The sequence below is a fragment of the Gossypium raimondii genome, chromosome 4 (assembly GCF_025698545.1).
Source record: "Gossypium raimondii isolate GPD5lz chromosome 4, ASM2569854v1, whole genome shotgun sequence".
NCBI classification, from domain to species: Eukaryota; Viridiplantae; Streptophyta; class Magnoliopsida; order Malvales; family Malvaceae; genus Gossypium; species Gossypium raimondii.
Window position 1 is genome coordinate 32,991,929 of NC_068568.1, and position 10,948 is coordinate 33,002,876.

General features: G+C 34.1%; 1 protein-coding gene across 1 annotated transcript; it reads left to right on the forward strand.

Annotated features, from left to right (window-relative positions):
• Positions 1-288: 288 nt before the first annotated feature.
• Positions 289-2,452, forward strand: LOC105778827 (PTI1-like tyrosine-protein kinase At3g15890). Its single transcript, XM_012602586.2, has 4 exons — positions 289-458; positions 553-703; positions 807-1,069; positions 1,561-2,452. Exons 1-4 carry the CDS (start codon positions 412-414, stop codon positions 2,237-2,239), a joined length of 1,140 nt encoding a protein of 379 aa, XP_012458040.1. The 5' UTR covers positions 289-411; the 3' UTR covers positions 2,240-2,452.
• The last annotated feature ends 8,496 nt before the right edge of the window (positions 2,453-10,948 follow it).

The window sequence follows — 10,948 nt, forward strand, 5'->3', positions numbered from 1 at the left end:
AAATGATTTGAATTTAATTTGAGTTAAATATGAAATAATTTATACCTGAAATTAATTAGATCCAAAATAATTTAAGGATTTTAAAACTCAAATTAATCTGATTTGAGCACAAAACCAACTTAGCAAGTTTAATCATCAAGAATCTCATGTAAGTTATTTATGTTGTATGGTGTGCAAGTTTGATTTATCTCTTAAGATATATATTTACAATAATAATAATTATTATTATTAATAAAACAGGTTCCGCTTAGTTAAATCCGTTGAAGCTACTTTTATATATGACACAGACAGGCCGGCTAGAGGCGGCCACTGCGCCTGACCCCATTGACAAATTTCAGATATGCCTGTAAGTCTGGTTTAAAAACGCAAATCTACCAATTCAGAAACTCAAACCCGCATAACCTAAAAGCTATGGGATCTACCTTTAGCTGCTGTGGTTCGGATAAAGAAGATGAAGGGTATGCAAAAATCAGCGCCCATCTTCGTATATTGATCAGTATTCTTTCCATAGTGAATAGATTTTGTTGAAAAGTTTTAGCCTTGGTTTTGTAGGGTAAGTGTAGTTACTCCAGGGAATACAACATGGAGAATGTTTACATACAAAGAGTTGCACACTGCCACCAATGGCTTCTGCGACGACAACAAACTTGGGGAAGGTGGCTTTGGCAGTGTTTACTGGGGTAAAACCGGTGATGGTCTTCAGGTTATCCATGGATGTATTTGATCCTGGGATGATTTATTTTTGTTAATTTTCTAATTTCTACCAGCAAGCCTAAAGGTCTCGGTTCTTGTAATGTATGGTACAGATAGCTGTCAAGAAATTAAAATCCATGACTTCAAAAGCTGAAATGGAGTTTGCAGTGGAAGTTGAAGTTCTTGGAAGGGTTAGGCACAAGAATCTGTTGGGTCTGAGGGGTTACTGTGTTGGAACTGACCAAAGGCTCATAGTTTATGATTATATGCCAAACCTTAGCTTACTGTCTCATCTGCACGGCCAATTTGCAGGTGAGGTTCAATTAGATTGGAAAAAGAGAATGAAGATCGCAATTGCTTCTGCAGAAGGCATATCGTAAGTTTTGCTTTTGTTAAGTATATAACGCATTTATTTAGACAAAGCATAAAAATTTTCATGTTTATATATATATATATATATAAATATATATTTTTTGTTTCTTTATCATCTACCAACAAACTTGATACTTCGATCTGATGTATAAGGACTTTAACTAAAGCCTGTGAAGCTTAGACTCGCGTACTGTTAAGCTGATTGGCCTAATTTAGAGTCAGTATGAAGTTGGATTGTTCTTACCAATATATAAAGAATTAAACACTCACCTTTCCATATTCAGTCATTTTCTTTCTGATTTTTAACTCAATATTGAATTCAGTATTTAGTAGAAAACTCAAGAAAGAAAATAATGCGCGTACTGTTACAAGTACTGAGTGATTCAATTACAAAATTGCAGAGTTTCAATTTGTTGACAAAGTAGCGGGAGGAAATTTTAACTCTAAAACGTTTCTTTGACTTCTTATGTTATGATGCTATATATATATATGTAGGTACTTGCACCATGAGGTAACACCACACATCATTCACAGAGACATCAAGGCAAGCAATGTCCTGCTGGATTCAGACTTTGAACCGCTGGTTGCTGATTTTGGCTTTGCAAAGCTAATCCCAGAAGGCGTAAGCCACATGACAACCCGTGTTAAGGGTACTTTAGGATTCCTTGCGCCGGAATACGCCATGTGGGGAAAGGTTTCCGATGGTTGCGATGTTTACAGTTTTGGTATTCTTTTGCTTGAGCTTCTCACTGGAAGAAAGCCTATAGAGAAGTTGCCTGGTGGTGTAAAGAGGAGTATAACTGAGTGGGCTGAGCCACTCGTAGCTAGAGGGCAGTTTAAAGACCTTGTTGATCCGAAGCTTCGAGGAAATTTTGATGAAAACCAATTGAAACAAGCAATTAGTGTTGCTTGTCTATGCGTGCAAAGTGAACCTGAGAAGCGGCCAAACATGAAAGAGGTGGTTTATATGCTTAAAGGGTACGGCAGCGAAGGCAAGGTTCTTCAGGCGAGAATGGACAGCGTTAAGTATAAGGAAGAATTACTAGCACTTGATCAAACAAGTGACGAGGATGATGGTGGTCCTGAGGAAAGCTATGGCATGTTTGGTCCCATGGAGGTGCAAGAAATGCAGGATCCCTACAACCAACACGGGGACGCTGCCAAACATGTTTGAGAAAAAGTTTAATTCCTATATGAAAAAGACTTGGTATACCTTTATTACAATATTTTTGTTGCGTATTTTGTTACAACAAGGAATAGAACATGGTAGTAATGCTAAATTATCAAGGAAAGAAAAGGGATCAAAATATCATGTTTGTTAATGTAGTTTTGATTTAACAATTTTACTTTTATGAAATTTAATTTAAACAATGAATTTAGTAAACAATTTAACTCGCATAACTATTAATTTAGGTTGAATTTATCTTACACTTTAGAAAAAACATTTGGTACACATAATATATAAAATAAAAATAAAAACAAAGTATCAAAGTCAACACTCTAAAACAAGCACACTTAATGTGCAATTATACGAACCTATAAATAGGCTTCAATAACTTCATCTCATTTCAATAATGCGACAGACAGTCTTCAAAATTTAAAATAAAATATCCCACTAGTATTTTTTCTTTTAATTTCGAAATGCTTTTCTATTTCCATAAAATCTAATAGACTCTCTAAGTCTTTAAAAAAAATCCAAGTCAATTTTAAACTCTTACAATCTCTTCATAATTGTCACTAAGGATAAGAATTAAGCCTCCTTAGATCTAGTTACATTTGTACATAAAATGTCTCACATTTACTACATGCCTAATTAAATCATTAATTGAATATAATAATCATATGCATGTCAAAATTACCAACACTTAAAATTTTTTGACTATATGTTGATTTAGCAAAAAACTAATAAAAGCATAGAAAATTATGAATGAAAGGGATGATTTAATTCATTAACATGACAACCTTTATATACAAGTTTCAAGTAACAACCTCAACCAAAATTTAAATTCCTACTCCTAACATGCTAACAAATCTTCCTAGGACTCGGTCTTATTAAAAATAACTTCGCAGCCCTTGACACACTAACATCTCCTCCTAACTCAAGTGCTGCAGACACCAAGTTTATTCCTAAGAAACTCAAATCGACTAACATGAAAAATTTAGTAAAAATATCTCTCATCTGATTCTCTGATTTGCAATAAACCAGTTTCTTCAATATTTGCCTTCTATGAATTCCTTCTCGACTAGTGTAGCTTCAAGAGTTGCTTCCAATTGTTTCCTAGCATGCAATTCCATCTAAATTAAAATACCATAATTTAAAATCATCACAAGCTACTCCAGAAAATTCATGAGAGTGGCTAGAGTGTCTCCTCTTCCCCCAAGGTCCCATGTTGTCACTATACTTGCAATTAATACCATTTATGGTTTGATTAACAAATCTTCTTGCAACTAACAATTCCTTTCTAAATTTTTGCATTTTGCATTGAAAGCTTGATCACCTCACCAGCTAAATTCTTAAACTCAACAGCATCTACAGATGTCAATTCTTTTGCATATGACGCTTCTTCATTCGACTTTTGATTTTGGAAACATAACCCTCTATTCTCTTTTGAAAGTTGCACATGATCCAGTTTTAGTGTTTCACTCTCGATCTCCTGAGATAGAATCTTTTTCATATCTTATCAGCATGTTCTTCAGAGATTTCATGTCCAAAAGATGATAGTTTATCATCAGAGAGAGATGTCAACTACTGCTCCAAAAGAGTTACCTTTAAATGCAACTTATCGTTCTCAGAACACTTGATTTGCAGTTTTTTTGCAAGATGTGGTTATCTGCCAATTTTATCTCAAGCTCAAAAATCTTTTCATTACATTGTGTCATCAATTTCATAATTGCTTGTTACATTGATGTCATTCCTTCCTGACACTTAGATGTCACTTACTCCTCCTCAAATGTATTCAATGAGAAACTCTTCTTCTGCATATTGATCCTAAACAATTCATTGCCACTAGAGTCAATGACCAGACACCTTCCCTCTTCGAACATTACCTTGAATCCCTTTTATACCAATTTCCCCACACTCAACAAGTTTTGATCAATCTTTGGTACAAACAGACCATCTGAAATCAACTTAGTTCCAGCACAACTCTCTATTGCTACTGTGCCTCTTCCCTTCACTTCTAAGTATTCTCCATTTCCTATCCTTACTTTTAACTTCAATGACCTATTAAGGTCTTTAAATAGCTTCTAATCACAAGTCATATGATTGGTGCAACCACAATTAACTAACCAACTGTCACATAGAGTGCTTGATGAGAAGCAAGAGACGATAAATAAATGATCCTATTCTTCTTTAACTGCAGCATGTGCTCCACCTTGCTACTAACTGTTGGATCACCGGCACCTCTACGGCGCAGGAGAAAAATTTAATAATCAGCGACCCTAACCACGGATCCATGTGTGAGGAACGAATCGGGGTGAAAAGGGTTACGAAATTACCTAATGTTTGTTCTGAGTAGACAACAACTTCTCAACAATGTGTAGTCTGATATACAATCGAACCAAGCCGCAATCTATCTAAACTTCGACCTCTACGTAATCCACCCAGTTGACTATGAACGGAAGAAATCCCCAAAACAGTTTTAAAAGTAATTTTTCTTTGACGGCTGCTAGACCAAAAACAAAGAAAAACAAGATTCTTATATCCTATTATTTTAGGGGTTTTAGGAATTAAATAAATATAATAATATTTTAAACCAAAAATTATAATTGCATTAATTATAATATAATTTCGGTAAGCCATATATTTATTTGAATTCATATGCTAACCAAATTCATGTCCTCATTATGCGTACAACAAACTTGTACATAATGTGTTGGAAATTTGATTACCGAATTAAATTAATTCTATAATTAATTTAATTCAAGCGAAACCCAAAAATAATACCAACTATGGTTTATTCCGTTCATTTCAACTATAGGGTGTGACCTTGTAGGTTCTTGTAACGTTAGCAGTAATACTAGAATGATTCCAATGTTACAAACAATGAGTGGCATCTAGCAATGCATCATTGCTACCTAAGTCACAAGAGATCATGATTCAACATAACCTTTTATGCAATAATCCTTAAGTCCTTCATCTCTGGATTGGACACAAGTCATGAAATAGTCACACTTGTATAGTCCATTCCATGTTCCTTGATACCTTAAGCAGACTACAATATACAAATAAGTATGACATCTCATATCAACTTATTTGAGCATGGCCATGTATTTCTAGTCTCACTTAATCAAGTGGCCCAAGATATTACTCTCATTATGTAGGAGGGACTTATTATATATCGACCAACCATATCCCTCTACATCGATTGTGGTATATCCAACATCAGCCTTTATAGAACAACCAGTTGCGGTGTACGTTTGACTGTATCAAAATATACTACTCACGATGTTGGGATTATGATGATCTCAAGTCTGAGGATCATATACATATTATTCACTACGAGTAATGTCGTGACAATTACATAATAATCCAGGAAACATACTCATAATGGGTCAATCTAATATGTTGTTCTCTAACACACATATTCATGCATCGATTCTGACATTCCATATCAATGATAACTCTTTATCATCAATCAACTACATGTTAGTCTTAATGCATTATCGTTTTTCTATCTAACAATAATACTTGACTAAGGATCTTTTAAGAATAATCATATTATTCTTAGGACATTATTATAAAACAATTTATTTATACACACAGAAAAGAAACTGAAATAATAATGGTAACGCCTTATATTAATAAACATGATAAATCAAGTATGTTATTACAACCATCCCATGATTGATCTTTGGGCATACTCTAACACTAACTTCTTAGCTCCTTGCAGAACCTCTCAATGTGCCTCATCAAGTTACACCTTTTGTATTTCACATCTGGGTTTCTCTAACACCTAAAATGGGGACGATTCTATTTTCCAGAATACTTACATGAAGAATACTTATTATTTTCAGTACTGTTACCTTTTGCAACAATTTTTGAACGACTATTGCAATCAATTTTCTTTCCATTCCACTTCTGGTGCTTTCCTCCTTTACCTTGATACACCTTAGCCTTTAATGTTCCTTTTATGCTTCCTTCTTACCTCATCAACATCCCCTACTATTGTGCTTGTAAAGAACTGATCAACTCCACTACTTTCAACTGAGTCAAATCCTTAGTCTTCTCCAAAGAGGAAATTGTTGCTTCATACTTCTCAGGCACAAAGACTAGTATTTTATGCACCAATCTAGAATCAGAGAGACCAGTCCCAAGAACTCTTACCTTGTTGGTAATATCTATCAACTTGTCTGAGTATTCTTTGATTGACTCAGAGTCTTTCAGTTGTAGCCTCTCAAATTCTTTAATCAAGTTCAACACCTTCATGCTCTTGATCCTCTAATCTCCTTGATACTCAGCCTTGAGGTAGTCTCATATCTACTTTTTTGATCCAAAAGCCATAATTCTATTAAATATGGCTGGTGAAATCGAAGCATAAAGACAAGCCTTTGCCTTAGCCTTCTCGTTGGTTCTCTCCTTGTGCATTTTGATTTGGTTAATAGTTGGAATGTTGGGAAGTGGAGTCACCTCATAATCTTCCTTTACAGCTTCCCAATATTCACAACCCTTCATGTATGCCTGCATTCTCACAACCGATACTTGATAATTCTCTCCATCAAACACAGGTGGGGCTAAGACAGATATGTTACTTGATCTCGATTCCATTTTCCTCAGAACATTACAAGTGTATCTCTCAATTTTCCCTCAAAACTCTCGCAAAACTTTTCTCATAGGTCTTTCAAGATAAATAGTTCTTGATACCATTGTTGATTTATCAAATGACTAATAGAAGCATAGAAAGTTATGAATGAAAGGGATGATTTAATTCATTAACAAAACAACCCTTATATACAAGTCTCAAGTAATAATCTCAACCAAAATTTAAATTCTTACTCCTACTAACAAGCTAACAAATCTCCCTAGGACTTAGTCAAATCTCCCTAGGACTTAGTCTTATTAAAAAAACTTTGTTGCACTTGAGACACTAACACTATCATAGAAAAGATGTTGCAATAGATGTTATAATAGGAATTTCAACATTAAATTTCAACGATCAAAGTACTTAATAATTTTTCCTTTTTCCTTTTGGCATAATCCTTGTAGTAAATGATAACTCACAAAGCTCATACAAAATAAATAAATAAAGGCAACTAGATTGTTGCTCACCCTAAAAAGTACATCATGCTGAAGATTTTCCTTATCAGTTTGAGTTATCAGTTTCATGTTTGGAACAATATTAACACTCCTCCTATCAAAATGATTCATCAATGTTTATGCTTGTTCATCAACCAAGCATAGGAAGCCTACATCACATATTTTAAAGCATTTAGCAATAAAGCAAAAGGATCATCCAACAGAGTAGCAAATGGCCAACACAAAGTCCAATTAAGCATCATCATATCAAGAAGCATCAAGTTCAAAAATAAAAGTATTTTCTATCAAATTCACAAAGTTCATCATTTGTCGCCAAATATTCTGTAACAGTCTAATTTTCAGTAGGGATGGAATAGTGGTTTTGGGACCATAAATTTCCATTGTATGGACTCGTATTAAAATTTGGTTAAGAAATTTTAACGTTTAGATATTTAATTAAGGTAAAAGGACCAAATTGTAAAAGGTGCAAAACTTGTTAATTTTTGCATTTAGATGATTTAATAGATTAATTATTAAATGTGGGAGGGCGAATAAGGCAATTAGACCTTATCGTTTGATAGTGGATTGTATTGGAGTGAAAATTAAAGTAAAAAAATTGAAAGAAATGTAGATAATGACAATTTGTAAATAAGTGGAAATTAACTTAAAAAATAATGAAAATTCACCAACATTTCCTTTATTTTTCTTCTTGGATGGTTCAAACCTCCATTTTCAAAAGCTTGAAGTTTCAGTGGCTTTAGGTGGATGCATGTAACTGAAATTGATACCCGTCTCTTGTAATTTTTATGTTTTTGAGATCGTTGCAACTAGGTCTAGCTAGCTCGTATCTTCGTTCTTGAGTCTGTTAAAAATTTTAGATGTTGCCATTGATGAATCTTTAAATTTTTTTATGATAACTATGTGATTGAAGTTTGATTGTAGTATTTGGTTGTTTTGTGAAATGATTTTTGTTAGATTTTGATTTAAGGATTGAATTCTTAAAATGTCAAAATTTCAAGGTTTGATAGTGAATTTGATGTATAATAACGTCTGTTAAAGGGCCTAGTATATTAGACAGTAATTTGATGATTTTTGGGTTAGAGGACAAAATTGCAAAAGTTGTAAAAGTTTAGGGAAAATGTGTAACTAATGAAAAGTTAAGGGTTGTATGCATTGAATGGAATGTGAAATGTGTATGAGATTAATATATTGTGTTTAATTATTATATAGATCAAGATTTGAATCAAAGAGACAATAACTAAGAAAAAGGGAAAATAGCGGATTAGTACCTGCGTATTGACCGAAATTAATTCGTATTTAAGTCCATATTATTTCAATACGTAAATAAAGTTCTACTTGTAACCTTATATTATTTTTCTTTAGTTAATATGTTTATAGATGATTATTCCTAAATGCACATACGTGCCCTTGTTTGTACTTTGGTAACCCTGAGCCAAATAGTATGTGAAATGTGTTTAATTGTATTTAGATTAAATGTTATACTATGTCCTTACTAAGTTATGTAAACTTACCGGTTCTTTTGGATTATTTTGTAGATAATCGTTACTGATATTTTGGAAGGATCAAACATCTGGCTCACACTATCTATCTAAGTTGGTAGATTTTGTATCTCCTAAGGTACTGACATGTATATATAGATAAATATGTGGTTTTGAAATGTTGATAGGTGTAGTTCATGAATGAGATGTGTGTTTTGTTTAGGGTATGTTTATACTGATGAAACAAGTATACTTATATATTATATAGATGAACACTTGATGTCTAGTTGTTGAATGAGGTGGTTTTAGTCATGGTGAAATGCTTATTTGCTCAATGTTTGGTATCTATATATGACATATTGGTTGGATGAAATAGATTGATTGAATTGGTATATTTAGATGTGTTGGAGTAGTGTCTAACTTTATTGAATGTGTGCATATTTGGAGTGGTGTAATAGGTATGGTTGGGTCTTAAAATAGCATAGTTTTTGGGTCAAATTTGGTGCACACGGCCTGGGACACAGGCTATCACACGGTCGTGTCTCATTTCAGAGTTTCTTAGTGTTTCAAGTCAATGAGTTACACATCCGAACTCATGGCCTGGCACATGAGAGTGTGTGGCAACTCAGAGAGTTACACGTCCTAACACATGGCCTGGCACACGGTCGTGTGTGGCAACTCAGAGAGTTACACGACCTAGCACATGACCTGGTACACGGGCGTGTAGGGCAATTCAATGAGTTACACGACCTAGCACACGGGCTAGGACTTGTCTGTATGTCCCTAGTTCAAATGTTACACGACCTAGGATATTTTCACACGGCCGTGTGACCTCAGTTTTCAATTTTTTATAACTTTTTCTTAAAACTTTTGTTCTGTTTCAAATTAGGCACGAATCGTCTCAAAGCTATTTTTAGGGCCTCTAAGGCTCGATTTAGGGATGAAATGCCTATGACCGTTATGTTTTGAATGTCATGTATTTATTTTATTTGTATATAGATAAATGATTCTTGATTTTTTGGTAATACTTCGTAACCCTAATCTGATGACGGAGACGGGTTACAGGTGTTACATTTAGTGGTATTAGAGTTACAGTTTAGTCGATTCTAGGACCAATGTAGCGGGTTAGAGTTTAGTATATACATACCATATATACCCTGTGATAGTGTAATGCTTTTAATCTGCTCTAATATTGTATTTTCTTATTGATTCAAGATGTCAGTTGAGTCGAACTGGGTTGTAGTTAATGAAGCTAAAAGTAATGTTCAAGCTTCAAATCCTGAAGCAAGTAATAGTCTGTCAATTAAACTGTCCTTTGGTGATAAAATGAAAAATGTATTTCTCGAAATGTTGAACCTGTGGTTCAATGAAACAAGAAAATCTTGCAACACTGCCACCTCCACCCCCTACTGTGCCTCCCCTGACACCCCTGGGCCCTCAAAATCATGTACCTATGATAGTTACTCGAGTATCTATAGATAAAATCCAAAAATGTAGAGTGAAAAAGTTTAGAGGCAAGGTTGATGATGATCCTACAAAAGCCGAGTACTGGTTAATGAATACGAAGAGTCTTTATAGAATTTATGTGCACACTCAAAGATTGTTTGAGATGTGCTATGTCGTTGTTAAAAGATGAAGCGTTCTTACGGTGGGACACTTTGAGCACGATGACATCCAATGATCGCATTAATTGGGATTTTCTTTCAGATGGAATTCAAGAAGAAGTATGTAATTCAGTTGTTTATTAACAAGAAAAAGAAATAATATCTTCAATTAAATAGGGGAATCAATTTGTAGCTGAATATGAATGAGAATTTGTATAATTAAGCAAGTATGCCCTAATATAGTGTCAAATGAAGAAGAAATATGTATTAGATTTGAATACGGGTTGAATGATGATATTCGTATGTCTGTGGCAGCATTTAAACTTACGGGAATCTGTAGAGCTTTCAGAACGAGCACAGAAAATTGAAGAAATTTTCAAAAGTAAACGACAGTCAGAGTCGAACTTTCAAGATTTTAACAAAAGATGGTCATTCAAGCTTGCTCAAATGTCTCCATCAAAGAAATTTAGAAATGAGACAAGTCAATCAGCTGCCCCTTTAGAGTTCACTCGTAGAGACAAAACGAGGCAAAATAATTTTAAGTC

Excerpts from the sequence above, each read along its gene's own strand:
- LOC105778827 (XM_012602586.2), top strand. The coding sequence starts at position 412 with ATGGGATCTACCTTTAGCTGCTGTGGTTCGGATAAAGAAGATGAAGG. Across the intron at positions 459-552 it reads TCGGATAAAGAAGATGAAGG|GGTAAGTGTAGTTACTCCAG; the intron begins GTATGCAAAAAT and ends TTGGTTTTGTAG. Across the intron at positions 1,070-1,560 it reads GCTTCTGCAGAAGGCATATC|GTACTTGCACCATGAGGTAA; the intron begins GTAAGTTTTGCT and ends ATATATATGTAG.